Source organism: Nannobrachium achirus, assembly GCF_963921795.1.
Source record: "Nannobrachium achirus genome assembly, chromosome: 13".
In the NCBI taxonomy this organism is placed as follows: Eukaryota; Metazoa; Chordata; class Actinopteri; order Myctophiformes; family Myctophidae; genus Nannobrachium; species Nannobrachium achirus.
This window is the reverse complement of record NC_137833.1, coordinates 55,496,171-55,514,824: the sequence shown is the minus strand read 5'-3', so window position 1 is coordinate 55,514,824 and position 18,654 is coordinate 55,496,171. Positions and strand designations below refer to the sequence as shown.

The 18,654-nt window shown below is 42.7% G+C and overlaps 1 protein-coding gene across 3 annotated transcripts in view; it reads right to left on the bottom strand.

Moving 5' to 3' along the window:
* Positions 1-18,654, bottom strand: part of ccar1 (cell division cycle and apoptosis regulator 1) — a 40,175-nt gene that overhangs the window by 18,196 nt on the left and 3,325 nt on the right. The window contains exons 4-16 of one of the 3 annotated variants that reach the window (XM_080740477.1): positions 17,961-17,993; positions 17,175-17,234; positions 16,008-16,204; positions 15,255-15,381; positions 13,928-14,047; positions 11,449-11,638; positions 9,126-9,270; positions 7,893-8,048; positions 7,443-7,668; positions 4,981-5,094; positions 3,893-4,059; positions 2,824-3,037; positions 1,127-1,210 (exon numbers count right to left, since the gene is read on the bottom strand). In XM_080740477.1, the coding sequence (XP_080596603.1) occupies positions 1,127-1,210; positions 2,824-3,037; positions 3,893-4,059; positions 4,981-5,094; positions 7,443-7,668; positions 7,893-8,048; positions 9,126-9,270; positions 11,449-11,638; positions 13,928-14,047; positions 15,255-15,381; positions 16,008-16,204; positions 17,175-17,234; positions 17,961-17,993 (1,833 nt within the window). The remainder of the gene's footprint in view (positions 1-1,126; positions 1,211-2,823; positions 3,038-3,892; positions 4,060-4,980; positions 5,095-7,442; positions 7,669-7,892; positions 8,049-9,125; positions 9,271-11,448; positions 11,639-13,927; positions 14,048-15,254; positions 15,382-16,007; positions 16,205-17,174; positions 17,235-17,960; positions 17,994-18,654) is intronic. The other 2 variants (XM_080740479.1, XM_080740478.1) reach the window with 2 other exon arrangements.

Genomic DNA, 18,654 nt, shown 5'->3' with positions numbered 1-18,654 from the left:
TCAAAAAAATGTTTTGGACCCCAAAAAATGTAGTAGGCATGATAGAAATCGCGAAATTGCATGTTTAACCCCCATAGCAACCCCATCTATCAAACATGGCAGCCATCTTTGTTTACATTTTAGGAAAACATAATGGCTATTATCTCAAGAATGCCTGAACGGATTTCCAATCTTTTTTTTTTGTTTGAAAGCTGTGAACAGCCTGCACAAACATGGTGCATGATCTGTGCATGGGTGTGCATGATCTGTGCACTACAAATTACATGGAAGTCTATGGAGAGGGCTGGCACTAATGCCACTCGAGGGCATTTTTAATTGGCAGTAAGTGAGTTAACATTTTAGATGACTAAATCTTGTTGATTTTGTTGACAAAAAATTATTTTGGCACATTGGTTGCATGATGAAAATAGCAGATCTACAACAAGCTCAAATGTCATGGTTCAACACGTTGTGAGCTTGCAGATCTGCTATTTTCAGAGCGCAACCAAAAATGACTTGTCTTTTAGTTCTACCGGATGTCTTCTACACTAGTCCCTGCCTAACATTTTAGTCTAGTTTTTATTTGTTGACAAAACTCTCAATATATTTAGTCTTAGTGTGGATACTTATTATCAGACATTCCCACGTGCAGGGGAACCCTGAATACTGTATATGCAGAGTAGCCTGATTTCAGACTCTGCGCTGAGCTTGAGTCTGACATTGTCCCATTGACAAGAGATTTCAAAGGGGAGGGGATTTGAAATTCCCAATCACAAGAGATCTGGTGGGAGGGGTTGTGTTTGACTTGTGTGTACACAAAAACATTCCCCCCTCCCCCTCCCCTCTATGACAGGCATCAAACAGGTCATTGTCTTTGATGCTAACGAGGTGTGCAAAAAAACACTTTGAAGTTCAAAGGGAGCAATTAAGAGCTTTGGCTGAGCTCCCCTACCCTCCACTGTTTCTGTTGATTTTCAAAAGTTAAACCCACCCCCTCCTCCGAGGCTCTGACTCTCATTGGCTTGGTTCTGCCTTAACCAGAGAAACTTTAGCGTCATATGACAACACCAGACCAAGAGAACCAGTCCGGTCTATGGGCTGGAGCCAGGCAATATGCAGAGGTCTGCATCGGCGCTTTAAGTCCTACCTTCATCGACTTCGGGTCAAGCTTAGCCCAGTGAGTGGGAGTGGTGACCTCCTTTGAGTCGTCTTCATCCTTCTCCTCTTCCTCCTTCAAAAAAGGGAATTATTCAGAGAGAGAGAGACAGACAGAGAGAAAGAGAGAGGTAGGACAGCAGACAGTTAGACACTCTGCTCTGGAACCGGTGGAAAGCTTTTTTGTGAGAAACAAAAGTTGATCCGTGCAAGAAGCAAGGTCACATCTGCCTTTCATAGCCTTTGTCCTAGTGAGATCTCAACGGCAGTGTTTTTTAGTCCACTGCGACTGGGGAGGGGGAGGGAGGGGGGGTTTTGTACACAGGGAAACTCTCTAGCTCATTTATAACCCACGGAATAGCCCCCAAACCCAGTCGGCCAATCAATGCAGTTCTGTGGAACACAAAAAAAAGGTCAAAATCAATGACAGGTGCGTCCAAAAGGTGTGTGTAGTAGTAGTAGTAGTACATCTGGCGGATTCAAGCTGGTTCTCCTAAACGGAGCTTGAACTGGGCCAGCCCTAGCGTGGCCTAAAACTTGGGGGTATTCTTGCCAAAGTGATATCATTTTTAAAATGATTTCTTTTAAAAAGGCCTACGTCACAAAGAAAGCCGTCTGTCCAACCAACTGCCCTGGAAAAACCAAGTTCTACATGATGTCGCCCCCAAATCAGAGTATAGAAGTCAAAATGACATGAAAACAGACAAGAAACAAGACTTTAGGGGGTCGGGAGGAGGGGGGGTTGCCTTTTTTGAAGTCAGCCGAAATCAAAATGGTCATGAAAGGTCATTATGAAAATAAATGACACAATGCTAGAACAGACATTTAAATGCAACTGACCGGCAGATTCCAGCACATAATTTAAAAAATCAATCGCCGTCGGATCCAAGCTAAGAATTAAAACAATGCCTTTTTGAGTCAATTCTGGAAACCTGCGTGCAGGTGAACCCAAATTAAACGTTTTCGTATTTGGTTCATGATAACACGAACAGCCAAACACATACACACATAATGCGATTAAGAGGAGTGGTTTATACCTAGATTGGCATCCCCTATTAGTATAAGAAGCTGGAAGCTGTAGATTCAGTTGCAACAGTGTCTGGCAGTTAAAAACCTACACTCACTGCTTCCACTGAGTGTGTGTTGGATGGATGTGAGGGAAGGTAGGGTGGGTGGAGGAAGGGACCAGTTGGAGCACAGCAGAACGGGGGAAAGGGGTGTTGGATTGAACATATCGTCATTGTCTGGCAGAAAAACCTTGTATCTCCAAGTTTAAGATTTGCGTGTTTTTTTCGCAAAGTAAAGCTCTGCTTCGTCATACAAGGCCGTCGCACAAAAGTAGTGAAAACAGCCGATCTACAAGCACACAACGTGCTTGTAGATCGGCCGTTTTCACTAGTTTAAATCGTTTTCGAAGCGACGTCCAAAACGAACGATTTTGGACATACAAGGTTTTCACCCGACGACGACGATATCAAACTATGAGGAGGAGGAGGAGGAGGGGGGAGGAAGGGCTCTGGTGGTACGATAAATCTGCCTCGGATCGTGTGTGTGTGTGCACGTGTCTGGTGCGTGGTGTGTGAGTGGTGTGTATCTGGGCTTTTTAGGTTTTTTTGTTTTTGTACAAATTCCTGTGCCTTCCTGTGAGAAGCGGAAATGAGAAGAAGGAAGGGATTAGCGGTTCAGTGCCTGTTCTCCATCTCCAGCCTCCTTTCGCTCGGCCGACAGCTTCTCAGCCAGCTGCTCCCGGAGTCCTCGCGACAGCCCCTCCCACTCTGAGCGGGTGGGAAGACAATGCCAAACATCCGGGAGAAACAAAACCACTGTCTCCACATGTGCGGGGACTGTCCGCCCCTTGTGAGTCTCCTCCGGCCGGTGATAGCGAATCTCTGCAAAGCGATACCTGCCGCAAAGGAAGAAGGGTGCATTGGAAAGAAACATTCTCGTCAGGACACATAAAAAAAATTAAAAAGCGGCGAGCTAGCCTCCCCGTATACAACTAGTCCCACCCCGACAGGTCGCTGAATGACCACAGGGCGTCATTGCAGCGAGCCGAGTCCTCCCAACAACACCACTGACAACAAATGGAATCACGTCTGCAGCTCTCCGACAGTTGTCACAGGTTACGGCAGCCATTTTTGAGAAAGTTGGACAGACAATGACAAACAATACGTCGTACCCTCTCGTCCAAACCCCCGCCCCATTATTCTGCCATTATTCTGCCCCGCCAATTGGGTGAGTATTCGGCATTTAAACCTAGGATACATTTACAAAACCCTGTTACACTGGGGCGGACGTGAGAAAAAGAGACAGAATCAACAAAGACAGTGAAAGCAAGTTAAATATGTAAGATATTTAACAGAGAATCAAACAACATAAAAGTAATGGTGGTGTCTTCTGGGTCCGGGCCACTGGTTATCCGACCACAACGTCAGTTCAATGCATTCGTCACACACAGACACACGCACATAGATATTTATAAATATATAAGAGGCAGGGCAACAGCACAAAGGCCAAAGGGACATTGCAAATAATTGAAGTAGCAAATTAAAAACACAGATTTATAATCAATATGAAAAACAAAAACAAAACAAACCCGCCCAATAAGTCAAGACATGATAAAGATTTAGTTGCTGGAGGCAGTAAAACCATGCAACAGATGACAGCACATTCTGGATTTGGTGGAGTTTTCTTTCAACTGGTTCGGTTTAGAGAAGAGGCGAAAAAGACGGGATGGGGGAGCCGGCGCTGTACTTACCACTGAGTGCACAGACTCAGGTCTATGCCAGTGAGCGCCTTGCAACAGCGTATGGCTGTCTTTATGAGGACCGACGGGTCCTTCTCGGGGTCTGCGCCGTCCAGAGACGGAGACCAGTGGCCGCCGATCGCCATGGCCTCGTCTTTACCTCTCATGCCCACCAGAAACTGAAACAGAGAGAGAGGGAACAGAGTGAGAGCAGTTTCCATGGAAACCTGGATGAAGGAGAGGAAGGACACGGACAGTAAGAGAGGCGAGCAAAACATGGAATCATGTCGATTTTTTATTTTTCCGTGGGACTGAATGTAACCTCCACTTCAACTCCTACAAGTTGAACTGGATACTAAAGGATCTCAGCCTGCCATCTCCTAATGTTTATACTTAATATACAATGTCAATGTTTTGTAAGTATAAATATATAAACGCTGCTACAGTAACACAATAAATAGAAGAATGTATGGATTTGACGCTGTGATCAGGAATATCGGTCTCGGCTCTCGGCAGATACTGATTCCAGTTGATCGGTATCGTCCCCAAAAATCGGAGCATCTTTACGATCCAAACGGGAACGTCCGTGGCAACCGCTGTCCGCCTGTAGGGCGCTTAACTCTCAATCTTATTTCTAACCTTATCCTCAGTAAAAAAAACAAATATAAGAACACAAGAATCGCCCCACCGTGCGGTCGGCATGAGGTTGGCGGAAAGAAATAGGGCGAGTGTGAAATCGGACCAGCGGACTGGTTACCTCAAATGCGGGTCCATGAAATTAAAAAAGGTTAAGAGGATCTAATACAGTTTATCACGACAAACCAGTCCACTGATCAGCACAGCAGCAGTTTATCATATGTACCAGTCCACTGATCAGCAGCCATCCCATAGCAGAGGAAAGGCCAAATGAAGTGGGTCTGGACTCCTTCTGTAGCAAAGCTCAAAATGAGTCAGATCACTGTCCTGGAGGACTACTGACACAGAGTGTAGCCTGCAGGTCATTCAGCCTCGAGCCTCATTGATGGTGTCCATCTGGGGGTCCCCAGAATGATAGTTGGGAACCCTGCTTTGAGAACCAGTGCTTGTGTTGAGAGGTGTACCTTGATGAGTCTAGCCGGGTGCTGGAAGGAGTCTCGGACCTCCTGGGGGTCCTCTGCCAGAGCACAGGACTTGTGGTACAGCTCCTCTATGCTGGGGTTTGCCAACAGCATCACCTGAACACAGTGCACAGAGCAGTGGAGAAAAGAAATCACGATTTACGATATTATCACGATAATCAAAATTCACCTTTTACCAATTATAGAGGGTTTAAAACCCATTTAGGCCTGAACACAATATGACGCAATATTTTATGCTTTAAATATAAAAAAATAGCAGATATACAAGCTCACAGCGCGGCACTCGCTTGTAGATCTGCTATTTTTGAAAAATCTTGAAAATTTGAATTTTGACCCGATTCTATAAGTGTCTTTTGAATCCTTCTAAGATTTTTTTGAAAAACCCAATGTTTCTATGTCAGCGATCTGGCCAGCCATCGTCAAAGAAAAGGTCCTTTGCACGTCACTGGAGCTCAGTTAGTCTGTTCTTGAGAGACTACTATGTCAGTGGTTCTCATAATTCTTCATGTGAAGGACCCCCAAAATGATATTTATTTGGCCACGGACCCCCATCTCAAAATATCTACTTCCAGGGACCACCCAGAAGCAAAATTTGAGTTACAAACATTCGCTTTGAAAATACATATATTCAAAGATTTGCACACATTTTCACGACTTTTTCAAAAATAGCAGATCTACAAGCTCGCAGCGCGGCACTCGGTGCCGCGCTGTGAGCTTGTATATCTGCTATTTTTCACTGGTTAAAGCAGTCAATAATTCTAGGCCTAAATGGGTTAAGTGGTACCGGATATGCAGCTCGGCAAATGAAAGGTGAATTGAACCCATTGCATGACGGAGGACGATATCAAGATAAATTAAATCTCCACGATATGATTATCGTGAGTGTATTTTATCACAATAACAAACAATAATATCGCTTATCATCCCATCCCTAAGTGGAGTCAGGCTACTGTTGAATACGTGCAAGCTAAGGTAGGTTCTAAACCACTGGTGGTTACCAAACTTCTTAGCTTGTGACCCAAAAGAGAGATCAGACGTTTGCCCAGGACCCAAACTAGTGAAAACAGCAGATCTACAAGCTCACAACGCGTCGTCACCGTCACTACTACTTTGTTTTCTAATTTATGGAATTTTAGATTTTTCTTTTACTTTTTTGAGAGCTTTTTGGGTTGTTTTTTGAAAATGTTAACTAAAAACAAAATATAGGAAACAGAAAATTAGATATCCATTTTCACTACTACTTTGTTTTCTAATTTATGGAATTTTAGATTTTTCTTTTACTTTTTTGAGAGCTTTTTGGGTTGTTTTTTGAAAATGTTAACTAAAAACAAAATATAGGAAACAGAAAATTAAAGGACCCATAAAAATGAGTCCCGACTCCCGACCCAGTGTTTGGGAACCAGTGTTCTAAACAACGGAGATGTAGAAGAAAGACATCCTTTTGCACAGCTACTGAGTGGACTGATGCGTCAGAGTAATGAAGAGCAGAAAAGGGAAAAAAAAGAAGCAGGGGGGGGAAAACACGTTACATTGTGTTCCAAACAATGAAGGATTGTTGGGTTCAGTTTGAACATTGGCAATATAAGTATATTATACAGAAGATTGTGGCCTTATTGCCCTGGTCATATCGCAGCCTCTGAGAATGCAAAACAGTGACATGGACTATAATGGCCTGCCACTTCCACATACGCCATATACACTGGAACATCAGTAGGATACAGGAATTATTATGTTGTGAACTTTATATATTTATCATTTTAATTTATTTTAATTTAATTTACTTTCTTATATGCATACCCATTATGTTCTTTTTATCTTATAACAATGCAATATGCTTCCTTTTTTCGCACCATTTTATGACTTTGTGACTTTCTATTTTGTTATCACACTATGCTCTAAGAACACTGAGTTCGGGGCACCTGCTGGCCTACTGGTCCAGGCGCATTACCACTTAGGCATTGCCACTTGGCATTGATGCCGGGTGGCGCTGCCAGTTCGATTCCCGATCTGGACGACCTTTGCCGCGTGTCACTCCCCGTCGTTTCCCCCCCGTTTCCTGTAATTCTACCGTCCTGTCCAATAAAGGCAAAAAGCCCAAAAAAAAAATCTTAAAAAATAAAAATACAAAAAAAAGAACAAGGAGTTCACTGCCTGCCATGTTAAAATAATAACCGAAGAGAGACTCTACAAGCTCTCAATGCATTGAAAGCCATTTTCGGTGTGCGACACACTTCCATAGAACAGTGGTTCTCAACCTTTTCAGGCTGCGACCCCCAAAATAATCATATTTGAACTGGGGACCCCCACTCTGCACGAGCACTTGGAATTGTAGGAGTTGGCATTACATTTAGTTTGACTCGATCTATTACATTGTGAAAATAGCGAGTCGTAGTCGACTGAGAACTTGAATCCGTGCCACACACACGTGGCCACGCCAGCTTTACCTTGGCACTGTAGGTGTGGTTGGCGTCGGGCGGGTCCAGCACGGCCGTGTTCTTCACCAGTGGGTCCACCTCCTTGTGCAGGATGTGGAAGTTGCAGTAGTTGCCGAAGTGGAAGGGCCTCTGCAGGGGGAAGGCCTCCACCCAGGTGAACACGGCGTCGAAGAAGTCACTGGGGATGTAGAGGCTCTGGTAGCGCCGCCGCAGCTCCATCATGTCACAGTTGGAGCTTTGAGTGATTGATTGATTGGAGACTTTGTTAGGAAGGTACGGTTTCATGAACGGTACAGTTCACTGGTACATGATCAACTAAAAAGGATCAACACCTCGAGAAAGATTTTGGGCTTGTTTCAATTGTTTTAACGCATAACCTTGAATGAAAGACAAATATAAAAAACAGTACTATGCAGGAAAAAGAAAGGAATAGGCTGTTTTCTGATAGTTTCTACCTACCCGTCCAGGCTGAACTTGGAGAACTGTACGGTGTAGCGTGGAACCACCCTACGGGGCCGGCGTGGGGAGCGTTCACGTCTCGGAGAGCGGTCTCTGGAACGCTTGCGAGTTGGCGAGCGCTCTCTGGACCGCCTGCGCTCACGGTCCCTCTCGCGGCTGTATGGCGGGTGAGGAGAGGAAGATCCAATTAATTAATTTAATGATAGCTTTTGACAAGATATTTAAACCTTGGAAGAGGAACGAGCACATCATGACACGGTCCTCTCCAGATCAGACAGTTCTGGTTTTCTCAAAAGACAACATCACAGCGTTTCTGCAGGTTTAGGCAAGATACATTTAAGACTTTTATAATGCCCCCCAGTTTATCTTCGGCGAAAATAGCCGATCTACAAGCTCACAACTTGCATTCGGAGAAGAGATTCAGTATAGAAATGTTTCACAAAAATAAAATAGCTGTTCACATATTTGAACTAATTCAGAAATATAAAACCTAAACCTTATTTTACCTGTCTGTAGCTTTAAAGGACTTGTTTTTGCGACCGTAGGTCACAGATTAGTATGTAAACGGTCACAGCTTGTCCGTATGCATGTATGTATCTCTGTCATGCCTGACACTGTGGTTCTATGGGTTTGTCGCTCTGACATCATGCTCTGATGTCACTGTGATTTCAGGGGAACCACTCTTAACAGAATGAGTTTGCCGCTCTGACATCACGCTCTGGCTTCACTGTGATGTCACACTAACAGAATCCCTTTTATGTCCATATATGGAGTTAAGCCCATATCTAACAGGTCTTCATATGGGAATAAGTCCCATGATGACCCCTGTTACCCATACATGGAGATCCATGTACTGTAAATGGAGATATGCTGTGAGAGCCCAAACATGCTTAATCAAGTTATTCGTTATATGAAAGTCCTATGACATCAACATCATACCCTTTTATGCCCATATATGGAGATCCCTGTCTGTAGAACCAGCCACACAGATATGGGCTGTCTTGGCCATTCTGTTAATGTGGCCTCCATATATGGGTAACTGGTCCGATATACATCACTGGCCAGATGGCCAAGAATTGTCGAGGTCGCATGTCGCCCTGAGGCGTCTTACTAGTTTTACGTAGACGAATGTATGACTTTTTTGAACTACAATAGCCGATCTACAAGCTCACAACGCGTCACGTTGTGACGCGTTGTGAGCTTGTAGATCAGCTATTGGGGCTGAGCTCTGACCTGCGTTCTTCTTTAGTCCTGAGGATGAGCTCGGGGCCGCGGTCGTTGCGGTTGGGGAAGCGAGGCGGGGGCTCGATCCGTCGGACGGGCTGGGGCTGAGGCATCATTCTGACTGGAGGCTGGAGCAGCCCTCCAGAGAACACATCTACACACACATGACCAAGAAAGGAAAAATAAAAGTGAGACACCTGAAAATGTATTTTTCTGTTTATCAACTCATTTAGACCTAGAATTATTGAATGCTTTAACTATTGAAAAAAAGCAGATATACAAGCTCACAGCGCTGCGAGCTTGTAGATCTATTTTTTGAAAAAGTTGTGAAAATGTGCCCAAATCTTTGAATAGCTAAAAGTGAACATTTGTAACTTAAAATATTTGCTTCTGGGGGGTCCCTGATACAAATTATTTTGAGACAGGGGTCGGTGGCCAAATACATATAATTCTAGGGGTCCTTGACATGAAAGAGTTTGAGAACCACTGACGTAGAAACGTGTTTTTCAAAAGATTCTAATTTTCAAGATTTAAAAAAAATAGCAGATCTACAAGCTCGCAGCGCTGCATCAATAGTAAAGCATAAAATAATAATACGCAATAATGCGTACCCGGTCTAAATGGCTTAAAGAGCTGAAGGGATGGGGAGACCTCTGGTAGAGAATAAATAGTCTATATAGACCTTTACGTCTCGCTTTAAAGAGGTGGTGCCATAGTTTTGTACCTTTTCTGTTTTGTATGTGTCTATGGAGTCAACACTACTCTAACTAACAGACCCCCAGGCATGGTTATAATATGCAAATATAGCTCATCTTTCCTGTGTATTTTTGGTTTCTTCCTGAACGCTGAAAGCCTCAAAGAGTCAAAAGGCCCAATTGAAAAACTGTATGCATGTATGTCATGCTGTCTCCAACTCTGTCCACTAGAGGGGGCGGTACTATCACTTCTAGGCTGTATTATGGTTGTGTTTGGCACACAGTATAGAGTTAGGAATGAGTTTATTTTTTGTGCTATTTGTCCTGTGCAATTCTTTTTTACACAGCCTAAAAGGCAAACAGAAATACTCTTATTTAATGATATGCTCCAATGTTCAATCAAATGCAATAAAACACAATTAATAATACAATGTCAAACTGGTGGCAGCCCTGCTACATAAGAGTACATTCAAACACAGTGACGGTACGGGGACAACCAGGGGTCCTTGGGGGCGGGATGACTTTCGTTTTCCACAAATCTTCTATTCTAAAACGGCTACCGTAGTTCCATTCCTTGATTCTGATAGGCTGGTTTCCCTTTACTTTCTGTTGTATATGCGACTATAATCCACACAGTTTATATCAAACCCAGGTGCGTTATTTCTTTCCACAGTGTTCCACAGTTTTCATGTTGCCATATTGTAAGCGTTTTAGAAAAGCAATAAGCCACGCAAGGCATGCGTGGCTTATAGTGTGTGCCAGCGGCTACGTCATTGTAGTCCTTAGCGGCCATTTCTTGGGTCAAAACACAGGTGTTTCAATCGTTTGATTGCATAGAACTAATGCTATAGTCTAATCAGAACACCTGTGTAAGGCTGTGTTTACCCAAGAAATGGCCGCTCTTAGAACTACATTTGGCACACCCTATAAGCAAGGCAATAAGCCACGCAAGGCATGTGAGGGTTGGAGACATTCGGCTTCGCCTCATGACTCACCACGCCTCTCAGCCGCTATATAAAATACCAGGTAACCACATGCAACTTGTGGCTTATTGTGGGGGTCCCTCGCAAGTGGAAAACACTGTCAGGCATTGACACTAAGGCTTGCCCACCTGCCCCTGGCAGGTAAATAAAACCTTCGGGCAGGTGAAGTTTGCTTTCAGGTTGCCCGACAGGGCGAGTGCTCATTTGAGAGGGGACGCAAGCGCGTCTAGAGATATCTGTCTAAACACCTACCGTGTTCTAGTCTGTGGAATGTAACAAGTGTGAAACCATATAGACATATAGATATATATAGACATAGACATAGACGTAGTCAATCATAGCCATGTAGGTAGGTATTTGGTATTGGTATTTGGAGGTATTGTGGTATGACATTTTTTATTGCACAGCCTCAGAAAGTAAAGAAATAAGTGTTAAAATGAGTGGTAATTACAGTCTCTTACCTATCATTTTACAATGGACAATTTACTTTTCGGGCAAGTGGGCATGACCTTTGGGCAAGTAGAAAATGACTGTACTTGCCCGACGGTCAAGTGCCTCTGAGAGCTTAGTGTCAACCCCTGACTGTGAAAAGTCAAGAAAAAAAAAAGATCACTGATCCAAAGCAGCACAGTGCGAAGAAGAGAGGTCCAGTACCTTTGGGTTGTGGCAGCAGGGGCTGTGGGGGGTTCTGGAGCAGCGGGGCCAGGGAGGCGGCAGACAGCTGGGCCTGCAGCAGGGAGGGTGGAGGACCCTGCGTGGGAACACTGAAGGTGGTGGGAGGGGGCAAGGACTGCAGCATGGCGGGGGTTGGCTTCATCATGTTGGGTGGAGGTTGAGGCTGGTTCTGGTCAACACAAAGAAAAGAAAGCAAGAAACCGACAGGGATGGGATCAGGAAACCTTCAGTAAAAAGAAAGCCACAGAGTGAGCTGATGTTTAAACAACAATGATGATCATATCTTTTTCTGTGTTGTCATGTTGTGTTAGTTAAATGTAAGGATCTCCTTTTTCCATCAAAATGGACCTGTAGGGCTGTCACACTTATTACATAATCGTCTAATCGCAATTATTTGAGGTAATCGCAATTATTTTGCATAATCGTCATAATCGTTTCCATGTTGAGAAACGTTAATATAGTTACACTTTCAAAAAGTAGTGGAAATAGCAGATCTACAAGCTCACGATGCGACACGTTGAGCTTGTAGATCGGCTATTTCCACTATCAATGTTTTTTTTAAGTATAAAATTGTCAAATATGTCAGTAATTTCTTTGTATATTTAAGTTATGTATCATGATTGCCATCTGCAACTTCAAAGCCTAAAAGCCAAACAGAAATGTAATTGTCAAAGACAAAAACAATTAAATCATTAATCGGAATTATTTGAGTGACAATTAATCGTCATGTAAAATGTCATAATCGTGACAGCCCTATGGACCTGATTCATATTTCCGCCTGCAATTTTGTCTCCTTGAGAGAAACGAGGTGGGGGGAAATGTTTGGATGTCTGCGTGAGTGAAGGAATGCATAACAAAAATAAGCCATCTTAGCAACAGGGTCATTTGATGTTCTGATCAAAGAACCAGTGCATTCTTCACCAAGAATAGCAAATCTTCAAGCTCACGTTGTGATTGAGCCTGCCTTACAGTAGTTGGAACTATTTTAGGCGAAAAGATTTAGTGTTGAGGGAAAAAGGGAGCAGACCCAGTTTAGAGCCCGGGGGGACCTTGGGTTTAAGTGGTTAACCTAAAGCTTAATCTTTTTATTTTTAAGCAAACCATTTTTTAAATATATATATTGTTATTGTCATAGTTTAGAACTGTGTTGTGCTGGTAATCTTATGATTAGCACCATTTGAAACCTCCAAATTTCGCTGTAAACTGCCATGTCCCCTGAAATGTAAAGACATTTATCAATTTCCACAAAGTTCTGAAGCTCAAAGTTGAAAGAACACCTATGAAATGAAAGCAACAGATCAGGCAACAGTCATTAATGATCAAAAGTAGCATTAGGAAAAGGCTAATAAACTACCAGTGATTGTGTTCAAGATACAAAAATTAGGACACAATCTGCCAGGCGTTGTTATTCATTTCGTAAGAGGAATAGGATTAATGTATATCCATGCTAAATCCAAACAAGTTCGGAAGTATGTTGAGGGAACCCTAATTAACAGCTATTACGGTACGTAACATAGCATGAGACACAAAACGACCGTGGCCAGCATCAGCCATTTATCCTCAAAGTCAAAACCAGAGTGTTTCCTGAAATTGGTGCAATATAATTTTTTGTCCTATCTAACCTCTATCAGCTGATGGCAAGCATATTTAAAAAGAAAAATAGGCGAACTGCATTAACTATGCATGTGCCATATAAAATTAGGGTTTGTGTCCTCATGAAAAAGCATTGTTTTAATAGAATTTCTTCAAGTTAAGTACATAACCTTGACCAGAGTGTAAATTATGTAGGGAGACCAATAGAAAATATATACTTTATGTTAATTATTCTGAAAATGTGACCAAATACACTGCCTGCCTCTCTCTGCAATTCAAATAGGCACCCCCCCCCCCCCAATCTCATTAAGGCATGCCTCTGTCCACATGGGCTGCAAAAACACTGCAATTAAGAATAGATGTCACTATTGTTAGACTTCACTAGGGCTGTCACAAATTATTACATAATCGTCTAATCGCAATTATTTGATATAATCGCAATTATTTTGTCATAATCGTTTACATGTGAAAAAAAGAAATCATATTTTGTGGAAATAGCCGATCTACATGTGACGCGTTGTGATCTTGTAGATCGGCTATTTCCACTATCGATGTTCTTTTTCAAGTATAAAGTTGTTATATATGTTAGTCATTTAATTGTATATTTAGGTTATGTGTCATATCTGCCATGTGCAACTTCAAAGCCTACAAGCCAAATAGGAATGTAATTGTCAACGAAAGAAACACAATTAAATCGTTAATCGCAATTATTTGAGTGACAATTAATCGTCATGTAAAATGTCATAATCGTGACAGCCCTAGACTTCACCGTAAGCAGCAGGGCAAGAGGAAAGAACCCAGGAAAACAAAGAAGGAGGACATAAAATAAGAACAGGGGAATAGAGGGGTGTGTGCGAGGGGTTACATTTTGTCGGTTGTCCACAGAGGCGTGCATGTCTGAGTAGCGCAGCTGCATCCCGGGCTCATTGTAAAAACTGCCCATCTGTGGAGAAGCTTGAGGTAAAGGCTGAGGCTGCTGTTGATGCTAGGAGGGGGATTGAGAACACAGCAATCAATAAGTCAATTGCAGGAAAAAGCAGAAAAACACAACTCATGGATCATCTCAAATTTGATCACACCCACACACACATCACCAAAACACACACCACAGGAAATTGGGATTTGTACATATCCTAATGTAAAATATCAGAGCAGTTGCTGCATGGGCTTATTTAATTTACGTTTTTTTTTTTTTTTTTTTTTTCAAGCGTTCCGAGTAAAATTCAACTCTCGGAAAGCAGATAATGCCACACACATCACGTTCAGCATGTCGCGATGGCTTTGCTAAAAATGCGCAGCTGCGATTGTAAAAATGTTTTAAATGTTAAACTCATTTACTGCCATTAAAAAAATTAAATAACGCTGCTGCAGCGTTGTCTAAAGGGGGTGTCATAGTACACACCGCGGTGATAAGCTATCACCGTGGTGTAGTCCTTTAAAGTCAGAAAACTACAACATTACGTCATTAGCCGCAGTGAAGAGCCATCACTGGGGACCTAGAAATCTCTCCTCTGTTTTTACTTTCAGACATCTCCCCGTCTACGCGTTCACTGAATTGTGGTGATAGGACTTCACCGTGAGTCCGTGACTATGATTGCCATCACATTTTTTAGGCGATAGCTCTTCACCTTGGACTCATATCCATATCCGTTTCCGGTCCCAAACCGGAAGCACTGTTTTTGTAGCACTTTTGATCGTTTTGAATTAAATCGGATTAATCAAATAGTAATCTAATAGTTTGGGGAAACTCGGGCGTGGCGACCTGGAACAACGGGGATAACTCGGGAAATGGCAGTAAATTAGTTCAAACTAAACAAAAAAGTCAAACACCTTGGTGGCCTCATAACTGACAGAATATAGGCTCTTGTTCAGGAGTAGCTTTAAACAGGAATATTCTGGCTAATGACAGAAATCAATGTCAGTTCAAATGTTGAACTGAATCTAGTATCCAAGACGGTGTCATAAAGACCAAAGGGTGTTTCTTTGGTATGTGGGTCCAGTTCCTTAGGCTCCTTCATAGACCACTTCCCAGTGTCCGTTCCAATTTGCGCTCATTTGGATACTTTTATCATTGACATCAAGTCATTTTAAAAAGGCCCATACTAGAGGTCTTATAAAAAATAATGCGGTAGCAAGTCTTAATTGTTAAACTAGTGATGAATGCCGTGACTGCTTGGGGGGAGTGTTCTCACCGACGGGTTCGATAGCTGAGGTAAGGTCTGGATGCGTTGAGCGTTCCACTTGAAGGGCATGTTGGGGTTGTACACGGCTTCCACAAGGACCCTGTCGCCCACCTGAGGAGTCTTGCCCTTCACAGCGCTGAACAGAACAGAAAACAACATGCTTGCTCAGTTTTGTGCTGTCAATTCAGTGTTCGAATGAAATTGAGACATGAACGTCAGCGCAACAATTGGATATTAAACGGGACGAGAACTTCTTAACACTGCTAGAGATCCCAGAGACGGGCTCTGTCAATTCATGCCAATTTGTGGAAATGTATAGCAGCATTGGTATGAATTTATGTATTTTTATTGGTGATTGAATGAACACAATGGGCCCAATTCATCAATCTGGTCGTAAATATAGTGTAACTAAAGTGACTAAATCTGGCTTATATTTCTGTCTTACCATCAAAATCCCAGACAAAAAAGAAAAAAAGAAAAAACATTGCCGAATCTGACCCATAACTTGGGAATTATCCTAAATGCCGGTAAGATCAAATATGGGTGTAATTTGTCCATAAAGTGCTTGATGAATCGGGCCCAATATCTCTACCTTTATTTCCATCTACCGATGGCTTAGACATTTTGCAGGTTACCCTACTCCTTATTATGTACTTGTTTTCTACTCTTGCCTGCACCTTTGTTTCATCCTTACTTACTGCAGCCGTTTTGCTATAATATTACTGACTGACGATCTATCCATGTCTATTCTGGCCCCCTCACCTCAGCTGAAAGAAGACGTCCTCGTCCACAAAGCCAAAGGTGTCGTGCAGCTTGTTGACCACCCCGGTGAAGACGCGCTGCTTCTGGGGCTGGGGCTGCTGCTGGTGGCTGGAGCGTGGCGTGGGGTAGGAGACGGTGATCTGGGCCGTCTGCTGGGGGTTGGACAGGCTCATGCTGGTGGGCAGGTTGACGGGGGGCTGGGGAGAGGAGCAGGGGGGACGTTTCAAATCAACTCCTCCACAGAGGAAATACAACGAGGGCGATTACTTGTTTCCAGTCAATTTGAACCCATTTAAGACCTGGAATTATTTTATACTTTAGCTATTGAGAAATGGCAGATATGCAAGCTCACAGCGTGGCACTCAGTGCCGAGCTGTGAACTTGTATATCTGCCATTTTTGAAAAATCTTGATTTTTTTTTGGCAAATCTTATATATTTTTCAAAGCAAACTTTTGTAACTCAAATCTCTGCTTCTGGGGGTCCCTGGAACAACATATTTTGAGATGGGGGTCCGTGGCCAAATACATATAATTTACATACATAATTCATGTCCACTGACATGAAAAAAGTTTGAGAACACTGATTTAGAATAGGTTTTTAGAGAATTTATAGAATCGGGTCAAAGACTTGCCATGATTTTTCAAAAATAGCAGATCTCCGAGCTCGCAGCGTGCGCTGTGAGCTTGTAGATCTGCTATTTATTTAATAGTTAACGCATAACATAATGGTTAAAGTAATAATACGCACATGATAATGCGTTCCAGGTCAAGAGGCACGTTTTCCTCAATATCGATCAGAAACAGTGCAATCGGTCGAACCCAAGTCTCTGTCAAGAGTCATGCCCTAATAATAGCTGCAATGTATGCAGTGAAATGTCTAAGTAGTACAGCCATTAAAGTAGCAAAGCATGTGTTTACTAATTGTACATTAATAATAACTTGAATGTACATAGTGCCTTTCCTAAAACCAACCGCTGTTAGTCTGCTCCCCCTCTCATACACATTCATTGTCTAATCCCTCTAAATCGTTTTAACAAATACAGTAAACCAAATACAGTAACACTAAAATGGGTGTGTGTCAATTGATAGTAATGTGGTTGGGATTTCACTAAGAAATGCACATCGGCAGGATCATGTACAACAGTGGAAAAGGAGTTCATGCTTCACCTGGTGCCATTGTACAGTTGTTGGGGGGGGCTGCTGTTGTTGCTGCTGTTGCGGCTGCTGCTGATGATAATAATAGTAACTTGAATATACATAGTGCCTTTCCTGAAACCCATGATTGTCACCGTAATCGCTCCAAATCTTTCCCCCGATTGATTTCCGTCATTAAAATGTATCTGTACTTTGCAGTCCGTGTGTCAATGATGTTTGCCCGTGATTTGGAATGCAGTGCTGATTTTTCTAACGCCGCACATTCCTTGCGAGAGGAAGTAAGCTCTGTCATGCCAATGGCATTTCATCTACACACACACACACACAGGCAGTACATGGAATTGAACTGTAATGTAATGTGTAACTGTAATGTGAGATGGTACATGAAACGGAACCGTAATGGCATGCACGGTGAAATGTGCCAACTAAGGAGAGACCTCAGAAATGTGTGTGTCAGTCAGTGTGTGACACGCCGCATGAGACGGAGAGAGAAAGAGACAGATTGTTCTCTCAACACAAACGGGCATTACATTTATTGTTCAGTACTGGCCTTGCGGCCCGCGCACCTACTGTAGGCTCTAAAGTGTCACGGGTTCAAGTCTCGATCCTAGCGGCCTTTGCTGAATGAATGCATATTTTTGTGTAACTCTAACAAACACAATAAACTAACCATTTAATTTAGAAAACAAGAAAAAGAAAACATTGAGAAGGGTCAAACCTTGGGGCTAGTAAAGTTTAACAAAGTCACAATTTATATTTAACGGCAGAAGTTCTAAATGAAGTGATTTTACTTGTTACCTGGGAAAGCAGTGCCTGCTGTGGTTGTGGGAGCTGTGGAGAAAGAAGGTACAAAGTGAATTGTAGTTGGTATAATTACTGTAGAAATGGTTCTAAAAATGTTAACTCCTGTCCCAATTCCCAGCCCAATTTTACATTCTGTATGAACACATCAGTCATGTACTTATTGAAAATGGATTAGGACAAGACTTCATAGTCTTCTTGAGACAGTTATGAAGAAAAAAGAAACAGTGGCATGGCAATACCGGAGAACCATTTGGTTGAGAAATCAACCAACTGATAAACATAAAGTCGATCATTTAAACGCCGCTGACATATAAAAAAAAAAGGGGAGAAAATGGCTATTTTATTTGCTAATATTTATATGATGTCATTGTGGGAATCAAATTCATTTACGGTACTACTGTACAAATGGTTATCTGTCTAACTTTCTCCTCCCCTTGCTCTGGATGTTTTTACCGGCTAATGGCGGCTATGTTCTGCTGTCTACTCGTCTGGAAGCACCAGAGCGATCCTACAGGCTAATGTTGACTGTTCAGCATGACGTCTCCCCCCGCTCTTACAAACACAGTGTGTGTGTGTGTGTGCGTGTGTGTGTGTGGTGTGACAGAAAATAGCCGTGCTGAGCCGAGCCGAGCGGAGTGGAAGAGGATTTGTAGAAGAAAGTGAAATTGAAAGCACAAATTTGATTTAT